General features: G+C 38.3%; 1 protein-coding gene across 1 annotated transcript in view; it reads right to left on the reverse strand.

Annotated features, from left to right (window-relative positions):
- Positions 1-662: 662 nt before the first annotated feature.
- The window catches only part of LOC134751910 (uncharacterized), a 95,687-nt gene continuing 75,274 nt past the window's right edge, over positions 663-21,075 (reverse strand). The window contains exons 3-17 of the mRNA XM_063687463.1: positions 8,719-8,828; positions 8,070-8,357; positions 6,738-6,938; positions 6,273-6,371; positions 5,863-6,031; positions 5,236-5,346; positions 4,876-4,977; positions 4,374-4,529; positions 4,025-4,166; positions 3,777-3,925; positions 3,302-3,442; positions 3,014-3,106; positions 2,454-2,564; positions 1,397-1,587; positions 663-864 (exon numbers count right to left, since the gene is read on the reverse strand). Of these exons, the coding sequence (XP_063543533.1) occupies positions 697-864; positions 1,397-1,587; positions 2,454-2,564; positions 3,014-3,106; positions 3,302-3,442; positions 3,777-3,925; positions 4,025-4,166; positions 4,374-4,529; positions 4,876-4,977; positions 5,236-5,346; positions 5,863-6,031; positions 6,273-6,371; positions 6,738-6,938; positions 8,070-8,357; positions 8,719-8,828 (2,231 nt within the window). The 3' untranslated portion in view covers positions 663-696. The remainder of the gene's footprint in view (positions 865-1,396; positions 1,588-2,453; positions 2,565-3,013; positions 3,107-3,301; positions 3,443-3,776; positions 3,926-4,024; positions 4,167-4,373; positions 4,530-4,875; positions 4,978-5,235; positions 5,347-5,862; positions 6,032-6,272; positions 6,372-6,737; positions 6,939-8,069; positions 8,358-8,718; positions 8,829-21,075) is intronic.

Genomic DNA, 21,075 nt, shown 5'->3' on the forward strand with positions numbered 1-21,075 from the left:
CATTATGCCGTATCGCATACCTCCTCCGTATTCTCTATTTGATTTTTAGGATTCAAATATCAATCAATCAATCAATCAATCGTTTATAACAAGCGTTACACGTCATTTAACATTTCAAATCACTCAAATCTTATACTCCTGTTGACAGTGGATTCGTCATCCTTCTATGATCTTTTGGTTTAAATTACTTCATCAATCCAACTCTTAGGATTAATAATAAAATATACTTCAGATCTTACACTCCTTTTGGCAGCGATTTTGAAATATTTCAATGGTCCATCTTGTAGTTCATGTTACTTTGACGATCCAAATCTTAGGGCCAAAGTAAAATCCACTTCTGATCTTTTTGGCAGCGATTTTGAGATATTTCAATGATCTATCTTTCGGTAGTACTTCAATCCAAGTCTTAGGATTAAAAGTAAAATTTAAAATTCAAATTCAAATTCAAAGATTTATTCCATATGTTACACTTATTTACTACCAGCGGTTTTCCATCCTTCTGTCGCATGTTTTTAAGTTTTCTATTTTAGGTTACTTATTTAGTCCAATTCTAAGGATTGAAATTAACACTATCCTTCTATGATCCATCTTTTAGTGTAAATGACTTCTTCAATCCAATTCTTAGGATTGAAAAGTAAAATTCAGTTCAGTTCAGATCTACACTTTTTGGCAGCAGCGTCACTATCCTTTTATCGCCTAGTTTTGAAGTAGCAAAGCTAACGCCGTCGTCAGTAAGGCTAGAGAGGCGTGGTAAGCGGGTGAGGCGCCGTGCAGGGCGCGCACGGTCTGCCGGGCGACGGCGGGGGCGCGCGGGGGGAACACCGCCACCGCGCCGCCGCCCGCGCCGCCGGCGACGCACCACACCTAAAAGTAAACACAGAGTAAGTTTCATGTCTACGAGTAGCAGTGTATATTCAAGGAATTTGATTTCTGTGCCACTCTGTGACATTCAATATGAAAATCACTTGGGACGAAGTAACGCAAACTTTTAAGAACTTCCTTGGTTACCTTAGTTTTAAATTCCAGATAAGATTCTGTCTTCGGCTCCGCTCAAACAGTACCATATACAAAAAAATAATATGAATCTTCCATAAATGAAATTTTAATACAATTTATTCAAGCGCAAACAAGAGGTTGATCTTTGTGATGTGAAACGTCTTTAAACACGGGTCTCTTGCAAATACTAGATGTAAAGAAGTGACATGGTCGCTTATATCTGTTTCATAATTTGAATTTATATTTGTATTCATTTATTAGCTAAAATAGATGTATAAAAAAAGCACTTATTTCATATTCGATGACATTTCTTAGAAGAAAGAACCCATTACTCGATCCTGCATATGACTTCTAGTCACCGTCACTGCGGTCACCTAACATAAGAGATAGTTTTGCTCACCTCGTCAGGATCGGTCACGTGAAGTACACTTCTCCAGCAGTGCTGAGGCAAGTCTGGAGTGAGTGCTGCAGGTACAGCCCTGCCTCGAAGTAACCATAGCACTCGCAGCGCTCGGCCACAAGCGCCACATTCGAGCCGCCAGCCGCCGCCGGCTACTGCTGTTGCTGATACTGCACGGGCTGTTGCGGCACCTAAGATATTTTAACAATCAATCAAACATTTTTATTTGGTGTGCGTGGTGGCACTGGTGGCCTAGCGACTTTCAAATTTCAATCCGGATTCAAACCCCAACTCGTACCAATGAGTTTTTCGGAACTTATGTACGTAATATCATTTGAAACCGGACTAATCTTAATAAGTAGTTTCGCCTCTGAGTTGGAAGGTCAGATGGCAGTCGCTTTCGTAAGAACCAGGGATTCAAAGGTTCAAAGAAATTCTTGGGATTAGTTGTCAAGCGGACCCCAGGCTCCCATGCGCCGTGGTAAAATGCCGGGATAACGCGAGGAAGATGATGATGAATCAAACATTTTTATTTTGTCATTCTAGGTAAGCATATTATTGAATCTTCATTCTTCATATTGATCAGAACTTGCTTTTAGACTACTTAGTAACTGTGGTAAACACACGTGACTCATAAAGTATTCAAAACATGAATTAGGCAAAGGACAAATATTATTTTTGTTTCAAGCTGTAGAGTAGCCTTCTCAATCTTCTTATACCATATTAGTATGGGAGCGCCAATTACTGATCGTAAGTATACATGTAAAAGTTACGAGCTAGTCATATTAAATGTTAATATATATTTTTATTTTTTATTGTGGGACGTACCACATTATTACAATCTATACAGATGTCAATCACAATGAAAAAATCAACGATGAACTCTGGTCAATGTGGGACTCGAACCCACATCCTTGGATTGCTGGTCCAATGCGTTACCAATAGCGCAAAGTCATAATTAACTTTATTTGCAAATTTTTGGGCACTTTTAATGCTTATTTTGAATAATTTTGGTTGAAAATCAACCAGTTTTGTGTCTTGATCCGTTCTTTCTTACCAGTGACCCTCAGTGTGACACGCTTCAGCTCTTGTAAGCGTGCGAGGTCCGAACCGCGCGCGCCAACGCAGCGGTACTCTCCTCCTTCTTGGTATAATGCTTCTTTGATCCCTGCATGACAGATTAAATCGTAGACTTGAATAAAAATGTATTCTGCCTTTTACTTGAAAATCCAACCGGCTCTTCAATTTAAAATCAAAATTGTAGCTATAGTCATAGAGATGTGTCGGAGACGGCTTCTTAGGATAATTTAAACGGCTCACTGAACTAATATGTTCATATTTGCAAAGAGGAAGAAATGTGTCCAATTGTTAAACTTGAGATAAATCTTAAAGTTTGACTGTTAAAAGCTATCTTGGACAGTCAGATTATGAATTTTAAAGTTCAAGTGATGGTAAAAACCGATCACACCAGTCTGTTAGTACAAAGCTGAATGGAAGGTAAGACATCTCAGCTCTCGGACAGAAGGACAAGCGTAGATCTCGCAGTGAACTGACCAGTAGGATAGACCTAGTGTCCTCGCCGTGGCAAAAGATGATAAAAGTTCCAAGAAAACTTACCGAGTACACCGTGCGCATTATGAGACCCAGCCGGCGCCCACGCACCATCCGAAGCATTACCAAGTACGCGACGCCACCAGCAACCAACGCTACCTACAATAGCACTTCAATATTAACAAAACCAAGTCACATTTAAAATTCCTATGCTTGAAATATAAATGATTAACTTTTCTTATTGAGAAACGGGTGCAGTTGTTCAGCAGTATGAACATGAACAGTTATATTGATTTCGATGAAAATACGACTATACTAAACGTTGAGAACTTACACTTAATTTAAAACCTTTACCTTTGGGGCAATGCAGTTGTACACTCCCTCCCAGTGGCACGTCGACTTTCTGATGGTCCACCTCTTCTTCCTCGGCTTCCTCGGGTTTCTGGCCCTCAGTGTTGGACGCGCTCGATGACACCGAAGATGATTCGTCCGGGGCTATAGAGAAAATAAGCCTCTTAGTAATTTGACTTGTAACTACCAAGTACTTTATCCGCATAGGAGTCATTACACTGCCTTAAAAACAATCAACCTCTATTTTCCCCCTTAGCTAATGGTTTTCAGGATAAAATCCCGGACTACAGACAGACGGTTATAACTGGTATAAGTTTAAGGGGGTGTAAAGTATTTTAATCCAAAATATGAGAACAGCGGGGTCTATTCAGCGTTTCATAGCTCAAAAATTATCTTGGTATGAGATTATTAATCTCTACCAGCTCCAATAAAACAGTAGACCACCTATACCGTGTTTTAGATATACAAAAAAACTTACAGAGCACATTCAGATAGTAGCCGATGGAAGAATATTCTTGGTCCAGCCATGAGGCTCTGCAACGATACCAGCCTCCATGCTGAGCTGACAGTGCCGGCCAGCGGAGAGACGTCGAGGAACCGCGCTCAGCACCACCTTGTGGAGGTGCGCTGTAAAAAAGGTGTTTTAAATATCTGTGTCAGATCTTGAGTATAATTATCATTACTAGGTTTAAAATATGGAAGATCTGCATTTCTTCTAACACAAACCTATCTGGAGGAGCGTCGTCTCGTCTCCACCAAGCTCTTGCTGGTGGATTCGCATCCACATCACAGCGCAACGCAGCTGCGCCCCCAGCCCAAAGCGCCACGCCGAAGCCAGGCCAGCGGGAGATCACGAATGATGGTGGGTCTGCCAGAAAAACACGGCATTTTGAGAGTTAAGAACGGTATATGAATTGATAAATTATTAAAATTTACGAGTAATTTTTTTAAACATGAAGTTGACAATATAACCTAACTACCTAACCAAAACCTTGGAATTGCGTTAGTAAGATTATCTTACTAAGGAAAATGCGCAAATAACATATTGAGGTGAAAGGCCGCATGATATACTCACAAGTGACATGTATCTCGAGTTTAGTAGAGTGTATCGCGGGAGGGGATTCCGCCTCTTCCGTTGTAGGAGGCCTGCGTTGTTTGGCGTCGCACTGAAGGCTGGCGTTGTGTAACTCGCGTGCCGCTGTCACTGATGCTCCAGACCAGGTTACGCCCTCTGTTGGAGAGACAGATTTTTATGACGATATTTTGAGTTACCTAATAAATACAAGTAATATATAGTTAGATGATAATTGATGACATACTACCATTTTAATTAGTTTACACACAGTTTTTGTAAAATTTGAAATTAATTGCTAAAGCAAATACATTAATTTAACACTGATTTTGAACTATATAATATCCAAGTACTCGTTAACTAAATAACATTTATCATCCATCCAAGATACTTATTTATTTACAAACTTGTTAAAAAGTGACAGCCACAACCATGCCACAACATTAAAAGTTCGATCATTACGTCAATTACAGGATCATAGGTCAAAAAGTCAGCATTTTGTTACCTCGTGAGTAGTTAGCGGGCTTGGTCCGCAAATAGGGCCGATGGTCGAGCGTTGGCTCTAGCGCTAGCAGTCGCCATGACAGCTCGGGTGCTGGTACACCTCCTGTGAGAGAAGATATGTCAAAGAAGCAGGAAGCAAAGCAATATAGCCAAGGATTGTCTTATGATATGATTAAGAAGACACTAAGAGACAATAATGTGAAGGCTGAAAAAAACTACGCAGGTCAAAGTATCGTACCTTGAAGAATATTATTGGCTCAAAATTATGATAGGAGACGGAAACGGCCAAGAGCGATCAATGAGGTTAATGACGTCTCTCATGTACATTTTCAAGTTTCAGAGATGAATTGGTGTCACATACCTTCAGCCACACAGCGAACCTCCAGCACCATCTTGTCTCTCACGGGCACCCATGTGTTGCTCGCGTCTAGTCGTCGCCCATCCACAGCTAGGTACAGGGAACGAACCGGTTCTGTGCCAAACAAAAATAATGAATTAGTTCTTTAAATAAGCCATCCATTATCGGGACCTTGGTTGCTTCCTAAACTAACTAGGTAGGTATCTACTCAGCAGAAAATCAAAATTGAAAAATGATTATCTTATTCTTGCTTGCAAGAGTGAGGGAGATAGATTTTTAAATGTCGGTGTTGGCGATTCCTGCCCAGCAATTTAATTCTGATATTAACCAGAGCACAGCATCAAGGAGTGCGCAAGAAGTGAGCCTTCCAAATGTGCTACATGTCAGGGCTTTAAGAAACCGTCCAACCATAAAACAGGAGACGAGCAGCGAGGAAAAATGCGCAAACTAGATATTAAAGTTTTATAGACTATGAGGGTGCCTATTAGAGCGCTAAGTAGTATTACCTACCTATAGCAATAGCAACATGTCGCGCGAGTGACTAAAACTACGTGAGTGAAATAAATATCAAGTGATATTTCGTACATGTTCCAAGAAACTCATAGGTACGTGCTGAAATATAAGTCTCACCATAAACTAGTAGCTCCGTTGGCTTCCCCGAAACCTTATTGCCATTGACATCTCTTCCTTCACAGCGCCACACAGCGGCATCACTTCGCGTCGCTCGTGCTATAACTGCGCCGCCCGGCTCTGCCCACATTGCTTCCCCACCACGCGCAGAGGTAGGCAGGTTCACGAGCTGATAAACATAGAAAAAGTTCTGATTAAGGGGTACGGACAGCATTACAGAAATAACAATTTTGATAAATGTATATGTAATACTTATCATATAAAAAGTGATTTGAGTAAGTAATCCATCTCCAGGGTAAAATGAGTAAACGAGACGAGATTTCAGTAGTCTCATCTCATTAGTGACTTGTCGCGACTAAGAAATTTCGCACAATTAGGTCACAAGATGTGGAAAATTCAGTGCAACGTACCTCACTGTCGCGGTACCATCGCAGATCCGTGACATTAGCCAGCTCGCACGGGATACGGGCGCGGGCGTGCGGTTCTACTAGCAGCTCCCGATGTTTCGGCTGCAGAACATAATTTAATAATTTACTTTAGTTACTACATAGAAGCACATTAACAAATAGATAATCGAGTATGTGATGTTTATTGAAACTTAAATAATTTTTCCTAATTCTCGCTCATTCCCTCATTCATTCATTCATTCAACTGAACAAAACAGTTTTATTTAAAAGTGACAAAATAATATCAGACATTCGCAATATTTTATCCTAAAATCCTTGCTGTGGAAAAAGGTTCATAAGTAGTGAAGCAAAAAAGGCTCCCAACTAGGTGGACCATGATCTGGTTAAAGCAGAGAGCATGGATAAGGGTAGCGCACAACCTGCCGTTTTGGGTATCATTGAGGCACAAGGCTATTATGATGATGATACCTGGATAGAAGGCTGCACTCTAGGCGCTTGTCTCGCTTGTGCTTGAGGCGGCGGCGCCGGCGCAGCTGGTCTAATCACAAACGCGTCCACACGTGAAGACGCGCGCGGGCCCGGCGCTGCGCCCGCGTCGCCGATCGCGTCGCGTAGCGCGCCGCGGATGTTGAGGATCGTGTCCGCTGTCTGAACTCGGCGGTTTGCTCCCTAATGGTCAATTTTAAATGCATCAAAAATATAGAGGATGCATACTAAAGATATTAACGAATATTTCTAAATTAAAATGACTGTACATGTTCTGTGCAAATAAATTATTTGCATCAAAAGACACATATGAAGTAGAAGTATATGAAGTTCGTTTTTTAGGGTTCCGTACCTCAAAAGGAAAAAACGGAAACCTTATAGGATCACTCGTGCGTCTGTCTGTGTGTCCGGTCTGTCTGTGTGTCCGGTCCGTCTGTCACAGCCTTTTTCTCCGAAACTACTGGACCAATTAAGTTGAAATTTGGTATACATGTAAGTTTGTAACCCAAAGACGGACATGTAACGTAAACAAATGAATTTTAAACACGGTGGCCACTTTTGGGGGGTAAATGTGAAAATTAAAAAAATAAAGTTTTTCAAACTATATCGTGTTACATAATCATAATCATAATCATTTATTTGCATATCAAATGAAAGAGCTCATTGTGAGAATCTCAAATATATTTTTTTTATAATTTTAGGAGAAACAATTTAGAAGTTATTCAAGAAAAGGCAAAAAGGCAAAAAATTACCATTCCCCCCTTTATCTTTGAAACTACTGGGTCTAAAATTTTGAAAAAAATACACAAAATAGATCTTTACCCCAACCAGAAAAACCTATTAGAAATGTGCAGTCAAGCGTGAGTCGGACTTAATTACTTAGTTTTTGACCCGACCGCTACGGGTTTTTTAAAGACATTTCATACTTACGTTTCACATAAAAAATACATTGTTTAAATTGTGTTATGGAGCGCGAGTCCGACACGCACTTGGCCGGTTTTTAAGCTAAATCTGCGCCAAATTGACTAGCGATAGCGTGAAAATAGTGGCCATAATTTTTCGCTATCAAGTCGGCGTGGAGTCAGCTTAGACCGGACTTTTATATAAACATCGCGTTGCGAAAAACGACCGTGCTTTCAAGTCTCGTCTAAGACAAAAAATCTTCAAAAATTCTTCTTAACTTTTCGACTGAACTTGTCTTTGCCATGTTTTCCTCTTAATTTTGTGATGTTAACTATTATGACGAAAATTCTTTGGTTATCCTGCTGAATAATTTTACTAATCAAGTTTTTTTTGAGTCAAAGTTAAACTTACCTTTGAACCTTTATCCCAATCAGCTCCACTGCTCCTTTTTCTCCTCTCCCCCTCTTCAAATTCAACTTCACTTTCACTCCTATCTATCTCCTGCTGAACATCATTAACATCCCCTATGTCAGGAAAGCTTTCAATGTCAGGAACGTTCTCAATGTCAGGAATATTCCCTATGTCGGGAATGTTAATCTTGTCGCTTGTTTTGTCTTCAGACAGCTCTGGTGTGACGAGGATGCTGCTGTCTTCGATGCTGGCTTCTGGGTCCTCAGGGTCGTAGTCGGGAGAGGCATACTGAGGGGAAAAGTCAATATATAACTGTCTTTCATCTTTTCAATTTTCTGCTATTGTGACGATTTTTTTACTTTGTGAAAGAATTAATTAATTTTCATTAATTCCGGTTATCTCAGTGACCTAACCCTAAAAATTTAAATTTTCCCCGCCAACCATTTATTAGTGAAGGGAATCATCATGAGTACCCCCCTCATTTGAGTTTGGGTTGAAAGTAGTGGTACCCTGTGCCAATTCATTGAATTGAACTAAGTTTGCAAGTAGATAATGTGAACCAGACCTGGAAAGAAACTGGTAACATGAAATTTCATATATAAGCAGCATAAATGGTAGTATTTTGCGCTTAGTAAAAATAGAAACATACCTGTAGCGGCGGGTAGAGAGGCGCATCGCGTAGTAATTCTTCGTCGAGCGCGGGGGGCGCGCGGGGGGAAGGCGCGCGCTCCGAGCTGGAAGACGCGCGGGCAAAAGGGGCTGTAAAGAAAAGGACTTGTTACTCTTGTTATATATACCTACTCTGATCGGCAAGGTAGGCGGTGGGGGACAAAGATAACCCAGTCAAAAAGAGCTTAAATGCCGACTTTAAAGGGGTTTCATTAAGTTGGAGTCTGCAACAAGTGGAGTAGATTATTGTAACACTTCAATTGACGTCTTGAGCTTCAGTAATATATGTTATTGAGAATTTAAAAATACCGGTGTCCGCTTCTTTTACAGAAAATTGTTTCATAGACATTACATTCTCGCAGAATTCGCATTTTATAGAAACTTTATTTTTTTCAAAAACCGTTAACTTTTTAGGTACAGCTCAAAGGTCATCGTGTAGAAGTCATTAGGTCTAACAGAAAAGTAGGTTAGGTTAGGTTGCAACTGCGACCCTTTGTGAAAAAATATGTTTTCTATGAAATGAAAATTATGCGAAACATTACATTCTACGAAACAATTTTCTGCAAAACAAGGTACAACCGTTTGACTTCTGTCTGGATACTTTGACTTTGATCAAATTTATCCCTTATATCCAAATAAGAATAATTGAATATTAATTTCCATAATGAGTCAAACTTCAAAATTTAAAATAAGACATAACAAAGTTGTTACACTTTGAAACTGTTAATGTTTGTTTCATTTGAGTCAGTCTTTTTGTTTTGGAACTAGGCAGGCAGAAACTCCTTTCATCTGTTTTGGAATTTAATTTATTAGCCCGCATTGAAGCGGAGTTTACCAAAGTTCCCGATCAATTAGGAAGAGAATCAACAGGAGTTTGGTATTTAGACAACAAAGGTAATTTATACAACAAGTTATTAGCCGAACTAGACGAACGACAATAGAGCAGGATTTGTAAAATGTTATAGGAAGTAGTCACTCACGAGTAGAATCGACATTCTAAACAATGAGTTATGGTTTTGAACTGATTTTGATACGATCGTCTTGATGTTTGGCGTGCAACTCACGCAACTCACTCACTCCATTTCGCATACACCAATCAGTGAGCGATCAAGATCAAAACCGTAACAAATCTTAATGGGGTCAGGGTCTTTTTTAAAAGAAACGATGTAGTTAAGAATTAATCTTCATACTGTTACTAGTTTTTGCCCGCGTGGAGTAAGTAATTTGGGTGCTTATTTTTTATCCAATCTACAAACATACTAACTTCCACCCCCTTAAAGCATGATTTCTGGGATAAAAATTACCCTATGTCCTTCCCCGGGACTTAAACTATCTCTATACCAAATATCAACTAAATCTGTTCAGCGGTTCAAGCGTTAAGAGGTGACAGACAGACAGACATACTTTCGCATTTATAATATTTGTACGGATTTGGCTCGCCGCTCGTATAGTTATAGTACTCACGCATGTTTAGAAACATGGCAGCAGGTTTTAATATAACCTTAAAAGTATTCAAAGTTAATTTGATTGTGTAAAACAACCAACAATATGCTTACAAAATTAACATTCATTAAATACAGAAACAACAAGAGACGGTATAATAGACCGAAAGCTAAACGCAAGGCTAAAAGTTCCAGGTACAATAAATTACCACATTAAAGTTGAGAAAACCTGGCAAGTAGCGATCGAGGGCGATCTGTAAGTTGAGTGGGCAAAGTTGCGGAAATTTCAATAACGCAGTGTAAAGTACAACCATTAGGACTTTGCCCGTAAATACAGCTCGATACAGATAGGTACTTATTCGTGTTGATTTGGAGTGGGGCCGAGGCAAATGTTCAAGCAAACCAGTATGAGATGATTATACCTTCATTGACCTTGACTATTTCTATGACATCAGAAATATGGTGCACACGCACTAAATGGAATGGGGACGACCGGTTCTTCATACAAACGCCCCCATTTTTCTCTTTGGATATTATTGACATTATTGGAGAATATTTTAATAAAATCATTTTCTATAAAAAAAACTATAATGACAATACCTAGGGAGGAAAATGGAGACTAGGTATACCCAACTTGTTTTGTTGTCTTTATCGTTTGACTACCCTGTGGTCGACACGCATTCGCAATAACTCCCCGGGAACATAATCGCAAAAGTTCCGGATGAAACCGGATAATGGGCAAGGTGAAGTTCTTCTTATGAAAGAATTAAAGTTTAGTACCTACGCGAAGCTTAATGGCCTGAAAAATAACCTAACTTTAACGATTTCTTTTATTCCGACGAACAAGTCTATGTAAGTAGGTATGAAGATAAAATTTCATTTATTCATGTAGGATCCATTGGATCGTTTTTGCATTAATATCTACGTTTTACCTTAAACATGCATAACTACAATAAGTAAATGGCACCGTTCCACCTCCAACGGACTAATGTAAAAGCGGGCGGAGCGGCGGAAAGCGTCGAAATTTTAAAACGTAATAAATATTAGAGCCTCGGTAGAGAAGTACCATTTTGTACCATTTGGAGTTGAAACTCTAGGTCCATGGGGTCCCAGCGCGCACACAAGTTGTTTGCAGAAATCGCGAAGCGTCTGGTTGATGTAACTGGTGACCGAAGAGCTGGCGGCTTCCTCGCACAACGTATCAGCATTGGGATACAGCGAGGAAATGCCGCCAGCATCCTTGGTACAATGCCTCGAGGGCCTATTTTAGATTTAAGCTAGTTATTAATTTCGTTTACGTAGTACCATAAATGTAGTATAATAAATGTTTAATAATTAATGAAATCAATTGTAAAGAAGTCAACCGACTAGTGGCTCTGTGAGCTGTTCACCTGGACCTCGCGTTAAGCTTGGGAAATGTAAAACTAAAAAATACTTAGTTCTTTGAGTCGTTATCACAGTGAACTCACAATGGTCTTAAGCGCCATAGATGCTGTTGGCGCTTAAGTCCTTAAAAACCCTGTAAAATGAAGACCTTCGCTAACGCTTCGGCCAATGAAAATCTCGAGGAACACATAAAAAATACATTGCCATTTTGTAATAAAACGAATACTGAAATAAAATTTATACTTTTGCATAATAGTGCAATTATCTAATGGTATTAGTTATGTCATTTTACAATTATTATAATTGTATGCATGGTATGATATGAGGTGGGTAGGTATGTTTTTATTTTTATCCAAGAGCCAGGTTTTTACCGAAAACCTAAAAGAAGAACGCAGGTTCTGTATAAAAAAAATACCTAGTCAGGTTATAACTTTTCAAAAGTTTTACGCACATTTTTTATACTCCGTCGGTGGCAAACAAGCATACAACCCGCCTGATGGTAAACAGTCTCCGTAGCCTATGTACGCCTGCAACTCCAGAGGAGGATATTTATTAAATCCTTTTTATAGCGGTTCCTAACTGTCTAAAATGAAGACAGTGTTCAACAATTTCGACTCCTAACATTTTCCCTTTCTTCAATTTTTATTCTTGTTATTTTATCCAATTCATTCATTCATCAAGCAACGAAAAGTTACAAAAGTAAAATACAGACGAAGTCGCAAATTAGCCCGTAATCAGGCTAATTGTAGGCTGAAACAGCTAATTACACCTCAGACGTTCAAAGCCCACGAATTTCTTCAACCAGAATTTCAACCAGAGAGAAGTAAGCTAATAAAGAGTGTGACTTTCAAACGCTTGTTGTAGATGGAGCTATTTTTATACTGATTTAAACTTTCACTTCTACTTAATTACTTATACACGAACGTTATCAGAAGTGAGATCCAAGCATAATTAAAATTATGGCGAGCAGAAAAGTATTCTTTATGAAACACCAGAAGATATTCACATCACACTGTGACGTTATAACGAGACTTCTTATCCAACCCAAAAATTGTTGAAAGAGCGAAGTATTTTGACTTTTTAGTCCGTATCTTTTCCTATATGAAATTACATAACTGCAGTGGAACAATTAAATTCATCATTACTATAATAGCCTTTTCTATTTAATTACACAAAGAGCATTATCAGAAGGATCTTGCAGCATCGTTTTATTTAATAATATTATTGCTATGGCCAGCAGTTAGCACGTGTCTTATAATTGAATCCGAGAACACTGCAGCCATGGATAATTTAAATTGCAGTTGTGGAGGGCAATTTACTTGATTATAACATCGTCCAATGTCCATGGCCATTTGTAAACCTTATTGCAATGAGATAAGATCCACCAATGGGTAGTTAAGAATGGTGCAGCAGTCATTATAAATTTTTAGTAAATCTGCTAAATTAATAAATTGCGCGCTTATTTACCTCCTGATTATCAATATAATTGCTAAGCTAGTTTTACTGTTTAACTCACGTGTGTTTAGTCACTCGCGCGACATGTTTCGGAGAGTCTAGGTCTCCATTTTCAAGCACTAACAGGGCGCTTTTCGCGTACTAGTAACCTCGCCTTGTCGAATCGAAGATAATGCGACGTGCCTGTATCGAAACCTGTATTATTGCTGCTATTCTTTAAAATTATGATTACATATGTAATTATAATGGGAAATCATATGAGAATAATGAAAAATCAATGAAAAGGTCGAATCTTAAAAGTCACAGACAATGGTCAATACCTTAGCAAAGATAAAGACAGATGAAATGAAATCATTAAAGAGCGAGTAAGACATTTCAAAGTCATTGTACAAAACCATTATACGGATAAATACAATAAATAGATTTGTATAACATTCACCACAACCATTTCTATACAATATCGGGGTCTAATGGCCAACAATTTAACTCGGATGTGAAAAGCTTTAGCAACTAACAAGTAACAACTACGGCTGTTGTTCACAGAGCGATCATAAAAACTTTCTGTTCCAACTATTCCGACGCTTTAAAAAGTTTACCGAAGTTTAGAGATCATGGCAGATAGCAAGTTGCTGTACAGCCACAGAACTGTACACGTTTTAAAAATTTAAAGAGTTTGCAGTTTGCATTGTCTTTCAAAGATTCAAAGGTAAGTTAGTCAAATTTACTATTCAGCAAAAGTAAAATATGAATATATTTTATTAACTGCTTACATACGTAATATTGCGAGCAGGGTAGATAATTATTCAAAAGCACTTATTAAGACTAGTTATATTTTGTTTATCTTTATATTACATTAACAATTAAGTTTGTTAGAAATATACAAAAAAACGTTTTAACTAAAATCAATACATACCATACACACAATAAATAAAAACACCTCATCATCATATCAGCCTTTTATCGCCCACTGCTGAGCATAGGACTCTCTTCGAGTACCTACGCCACTTATCCCGGTCCTGAGCCAATCTCATCCAGAAGTGACCCGCAATCTTCCGAATGTCGTCCACCCAACGAGCCAACCGACGCCAGGCACTCCTTTCGTCTGAAAGCGGCCACCACTCCGTTAACATTTTGGCCCACCTGCTATCACTCTGCCTGGCAACATGTCCCGCCCAGCTCCATTAAGTTTGGTAATGACGTATCCGACATCTTGCAACTCTTGCACCTTGGCGCGGCGTCGGATCTCGACATTCCTAACTCGATCTTGAAGTTTGATGCCGAGCATAGCGCGCTCCATGGCTCTCTGTGCCACTCGGATTTTATACACAGCCTTCTTAATGAACGTACATGTCTCGGCACCGTAGATCGTACCGGTAGGTGGCCGTATGGTGGGCAGGACACATTGGTCAAAGAGGCGAGTTTTCAGGCATTGTGTCATGTTAACGGGTCTGAGGATGTCCGCGTAGTTCTTATTCTTATTCTTAGTTTATTGAATGCCGCCCAACTCAGCTGGATTCTCCTGGAGATCTCCTGCTAATGTGTTTTTCTAAATGATAGAATATGTCTAAGATACACGTATTGCTCGACCATCCGCCAGACTTTCGTTTCGAACCATAATGGTTGGAATCGATTTACCAGATGTTCATCATAATGCCTTGAAAATCTTCCTGGGTCTCGGCAAACAATACAATGTCATCGGCAAATCTCAGGTGCGACAAAAAGACACCATGGATATTGATACCAGGCCGCGTAGCCAACATGCCAATCGCTTACGCTCCGTAGCGATCGAAACGCAACTGTCACTGGCGCACTAATATGGAAGAGTGATAGAGAGACACAAAGCGTTTCGTTGTCGTAGCGATAGCGATTGTCACCTTGGCTAGGCCGGCTGTTCTGTCCCATGCAAGCGTTTTTACAAAGATAGATATAACTCCGTAATAGATGGATACAGTCTAAGGAAAAAACGTGCCTCGAAAATCAAGAAAATTTGATTCTCGTTCAGAGGGCGCTACTAGTTTTGGCCTACAGTCGTATAGATGGCGTTGACGGTTTCGTTTGTTATTTAACAATTTTAACGCATATCAGTGAAAGAACATGAGTCAAAATCATAAAAATAATTAATGCAAATAAAAATAATAATTTATCTATATTTAAATACATTCGATCGTATTTTTATAAATCTTCATTTTTAGTTTTAAAGTGTGTCGACAGATGGCAGTGAATTTACTGGGGTTACAAAATTTACTGTGACAGTACTGCTCTAGTATAAGTTACTCTATGGTTTTTTGTGACATCTTCTAGTACAGAGATAAAAAGCTTGGGCTTGGGAAAAACACCTCACATATCTAAATCTAATTCATACAATACATACACATGAAAAACATCACCTTCCTTCGACATTCGTATAAAAACGTCAGACGCTACCTCAAAATTGCTAACAGGTTACAATTTTAAAACTTCAGACATTCACTCCAAAAAAACGTCCACAAAGCTAACTCACACCGCACAAAATCCTGCACTTCATTTTCATAAAGAAATCTCAAATATTTACAGAATGAGAGCAAATTCTCGAGATTATTTAACTGCGTAGTCATTTGCGGGTCTTCCCTTCCCCGGTCTGTCGCGACCTCGCTCAGTGTTATTCTTTCCATTAATAAGCGAAGTCTAAAGCTCAGACGAACTAGTATTAGTTGGTCTTCAACCGCTAATATTTTATATAAATCTCGAAGTCACATAAATATTGGTTTTCTTGAAGAGTTCGACTAAATTACGGTGAACAAATAATGAGAATACACGACCCGAAATGTTCAAAACGCTTGCATATAGTATCACCTTAAACAAACCAGATTACGTTAAATCTAAGTTACGCATATTTTGCCTCGGATCTCCACGGCAAGTTATATATACCTACTAGCAACAATTTCTTCTAAGTTACGTTCTGTGTAGATTAGGTTAGGACTTTTGGTTTTATGCGGGGAATAAAATCCAAATTGCACCGTGGACCGTCTGCCAGGATTTGACTTTACTGTTTTGACTTTAGGAATCGGATTGAAATACTTTCTCGTCTAATTTATCAAGTTAAACAGAACTTGAGGACCAATCTACTAAATTAGTCTTAAAGATTTAAATTCCTAATGAGATGTTTGAGTAAAAAACTTTTTGTCGTTCGAGTTCATTACTCTTTTTAGCTACTGTAAGTAGTTATGTTTGTTACAGAAAGTAGTAAAGTGAAGAAGTTAAAAAAAGAAGATTTTCAATTAGATCTACCAAAGGGTCGCCTACCTTAGAACCCAAAAGGCCTGATGTTTCATTTAAAGTGTGGCTTAATTGGGAACCCTGAGGTATACCAAATGCATTCGTATAGATTACGTATGTTTCGTTTAGATTTTTTTAGACAAACTAGACATGATGAGTGTCGTTGTGAATGCTTATCAAACAGTTTTAGGTTTATGACCTCAAATGTAAAACTTATACTCAATCAAGTCAATTACATACTCACGATTACATATATATGTACCAATCGTAAGCTTTTAAGGATTCTAAACTTAACTAACAAGTTTAAATATTAACGAACTCGATTGGGTATAGTTAGTGATTATAAACTTCACTCTGTGAATTAAATGACATCAAACCAGATAGGGAGTACCAAATAAATCTTGTATTCGTATGTACAAACCGCTAAACAGATTTGGTAATTTTCATATAAAATAAAACATGGAATAGTTCTCATCCCATAATTTAGTCCGTAAACTGGTAAAATGGTGGTTAAATAAATAATAATAATAATAAATAGAGGCTAGAAAAAAAAAGTCGTACACTCCAAAACATTACCCTTTTCCGGTCGGATTATGAACCACAACGTATTTGTCGCAATCTCTCACCCGTTGTGGGTATTATTTTCCGAACGTTGAACATTGTGTGCGCTGTGCGTGGTCGGATGTAAATAGCGTTATGCCGGCCGCGGGACAGACCGTAAATCAGGACTCAGACCGCCCTCTAACAGAGTACAGCGAGTAGCTTCTCTCCATACAAACATCTAAAACCACGAGACTTTTATAAAAGCTCCTTATGATCTAATCACACTTATGAATGCTTACCTCCTTTTGTATGGAATTTTTACATTCCAAGCTTTATAATGTTGCTGTGTACTTACGCACTCAAATAGTTACAAGACTTTGTCAATTGGTTATGTTTGTTTTATCTCTTTCTTGCAAGTACATATTTAAGTCAAAATGACAGAATAAGACAAACGATTAATAGTTAATTGAGGCTTGTAGTGCATTTCTACGCAATAAGTTTTTAATAACTTATTTAATACGATTTAAACTACTTCATGTACTTCATGTCTTTTACTTTATCCTTTAATCTATGACTATGCGGCTATGTTGATGTGTGTTGCGTTAGTATTTGTGTTTCTGCGTGTTCCAGTGTTTGTGTTCGAAGACAAACACAGGAGCAATCCAAAGTTATTGCAGGCGTTCATCTATTGGCTCAACTACTTTGTATTTGTGTTCATTTGTTACCCCTAGTTTAGTTTCTAGTTGAAGCCTATCAAACAACGTTGTTCTTATTGGATCTATATTTCACAGAGACTTAAATTTATTTGACGTCTGGAATTTCTAGTTAACGAATTTTAGGTATGGAAAAAACCCAAACTTTCCTCTAATGTTCCTGAAAGTTAAGGAGAATTAGAGTTCCTAGTAACGTTCTAACTATATCACCTTAAAACAGCTTCGACATATTATACCTATAGCCAAAATTGTGAGCTATTTGTTTCTCTTATTTTCAATTTTTTTGGTTACCACAGAAAAATCTAAAGCTAGTTACTACCCATCTATGTGATACAAAACACTTATTTTGTTTCTTTCACGTATCAATATATTCAAAGTGAGCGTTTAAATATTTACCTATATTTAGGTCCTAAAAGCAGAGCTTACATAGAACTGATAAGACAAAATTACGAAACCTAGTCTTATTCTAAACAAAACCTGCAGAGGTTTAGTAATATGGCGAAAATGGAGCTCTGAATGAAATCTTTGAAGACGAAGATCAGGCAACAGACTGTGACTACTACACAAGGGATTTACGCCTTTATTACAAGAATATTAAAGCTCAAGGTGGTAAAAACAAGCTTGGTGGTTTATGAATAATGTATTGTTCGGGTTTACTTATTTACAAATAATGAGGATTCTTCGGACGGCGCTCGGGTCTATTTTCAAAGTTACCTAGGCACTGCTGTTACAAACCAATATATCCCTAGAAACTATTTAGGGTCCAGAAATTATGGGCTCAAATAAAATGAGTCCTCGATTTGTTAAGAGAAATTTGTACATTCCAACTTTCTAAAGAATGTGTTGTGATAATACTACTGTGATAAAAAATATTATAAATATTCTCTAGATATATATGATATTCTTTAGCTGAAAATAAATGATCTTAATTCTTTAGATCAAAATACAGTATACTTATTATTCTAGAAAGCAATGTAAAAATGTTAAAGATAGTGTTCCTTTATATAACCATATGCATATGCCCTATAAACTGGCGGCAAGGTTCACTTAATATTCACTCGTACAACTATTTAAAACTGCAGTATTTTGTATCTTCAAGAAGCCAAATTTATATGTCAGTCAACCCCCAGGCCAGAAAACCCACCTTCTCATGCTCGAGAAAAAATATGTTAAAATGGCGCCCAACGTGGGGCTGCGGAACTATTTTCAATTAAGTATACGTTCTGATTACGTCAGCAATGCTGCGTAGCATTTTATTAGGTATATTTTTAGCTGCCAGTAACGGGACATGTCACTATCAGTCTCCTTCAAGCATTTGCTGCATCGCTGTTGTCGCTCAGTTTATCAAGTGTTGACAGTAACATCACATCACCCATTTCCAGTTATTCTGTAATACTGCTCAGCAATGCTTTGCTAAAGTAGAAAATAGCGTTTATGTCTTACATTAGCTTTAGTGTAAGTCTACTCTGTATACATTTATCGATTTCGAAGATATTACGTCTATTGCCCTTTCTAGAGGTCAAGATATACCAGTCAAAAGCTGTCTTACCGAAACGGGTTTAACAATAGTTCGGACATGCGCATCGCGTCGTTACGTACAACCGTTCATTATTAGCAATGCAAAGGACGTGGGCTCTTAAAGAGAGATAAGGGACCGGGATTGAGGTTTTATAACTCCCGCATATACCTATATATTAGTAGATTTACCATACAAACTATGGCGTTGGTTGAGGAACAGCAAAATCTCAAGTAGAAAGTAATAACAGGATCGCTTTGTAAGTGAGTTGTATTTACAACTACAAAGCCGCCAACTCTTCGGTCACCAGTTACGTCAACCAGACGCTTCGCGATTTCAGCAATAAACTTGTGCGCGCTGGGACCCAATGGACCGAGTGAATTCTAGCTGGTTAAAATGGCGATCGTTATCAGGGGTACTCTGCGATCGTAGAATGACGATCAAAACTAAGGGAAAGTCTATAAGACGTGCGTCAGACCTGCCATCCTATACGGAGCAGAGTGCTGGACATCTAAGACAGAACATGAGACAACAGAAACTGCAATCGACTGAGATGAAAATGCTCAGGTGGGCTGGAGAGGTGAAGGTGACTAAACTGGACAGTCAGAAATGAGTATGTAAGAGGTAGCTTTAAAGTGGCGCTAATCCCAGAAAAAGTATAACGACCACCCAGTTTAAAATTGCATTAAATATTGACATAGGTAAACAACCTAAAGGACGCCCAAAATCAACCTGGTGGAGAAACCTTCAAAGACTATCAGAGAAAATCCCAGCTCACCCGTGTGACAGAGCCGAATCTCGGGAAAATATTCGGAGGACCGATCCCAAATGAAATGGGGAAAGGCACGGAGAAAGAAGAGTGAGTAGTTTCAAACAAATATTTTTTTATGTGCTATATTAGGTATCCGTCTAAACTGTTTTAAAAGTTACGTTATCACCGAAACATACGTCGACATTGTCAAAAACAATTGTTTTTAAGCGGCACATTATTGATAATTTCAACAAACGTTTGTGTTTTGTTGACTTCAAAGCTGAAGTAGAATATTTTGAGAATACTATGTTTTGTTTTAGTTAAATGATTTTACTTTAATTTTTAATGGCCTTTTGTAAACGTCTTTGTTTACGTATTTTTGGGCCACTCTGTACAATTAGTCTGACATTTACTATTTATTAACCGCAACATTATAAACTGTATTACGTGGAAATAAGGTTTAAGATTGGTCAATTAGTAAGACAAATATTGTTAGACGGAACAACCGATGTTATTATTAGCAATGCAAAGGACGTAGGCTCTTAAAGAGAGATAAGGGATGCTTGACGCTATTGGCGCAGGGGTGGGGTGATTTGGGAGCCTCTGAGGTTGAATACAAAGGAGGATTTTAGTAAATAGGTCGCAAGAACAGTTTAGCGTGAACATTTTACTAAACAAATAACTTGTAACGGTTTTGATCTTATTTTGATACGAACTTGAAGATCGCTCAAGCTGATTGGTACATGGCAAATATAGTGAAAGTCGTGCGCGAGGTGCACGTGCACGCCAATCGCTAAGATGATCGTCAAGGTAGTAGTAGTAGTAGTAGTAGTAGTAGTAGTAAACTCTTTATTGTACAAAATACATATTAAAAATTACATGGTACAAATAATAAGATGTACAAAGGCGAACTTATCCCTTTGAGGGATCTCTTCCAGTTAACCTTAGAGTAGATGAGAGGAGAAAGTGAAAAGAGGGTGACAAATGTAGCAAAATGGACAACAAAGTACCAGAAAGACAAAGGATATAAATACATACAAATTTAATAGGATAAACATATACTATATTACACAAAAAGGAATGGAGAAAATACACTAAAAATCACAAGGTCGTATCAAAACCAGGCCATAGCCATAACAAATTGTAAGTAATCTGAATCAAACTCCTCTATGATTCCGGTCTCGGGCACTAAAGTGCTTGGCACTTTTTCTTCAATATATGACACCTATTTCAGTTTTTAAATTGGCCGTAAGTTTTTAAATGATAAGTTCGGTAT

The sequence above is a fragment of the Cydia strobilella genome, chromosome 23, assembly GCF_947568885.1.
Source record: "Cydia strobilella chromosome 23, ilCydStro3.1, whole genome shotgun sequence".
In the NCBI taxonomy this organism is placed as follows: Eukaryota; Metazoa; Arthropoda; class Insecta; order Lepidoptera; family Tortricidae; genus Cydia; species Cydia strobilella.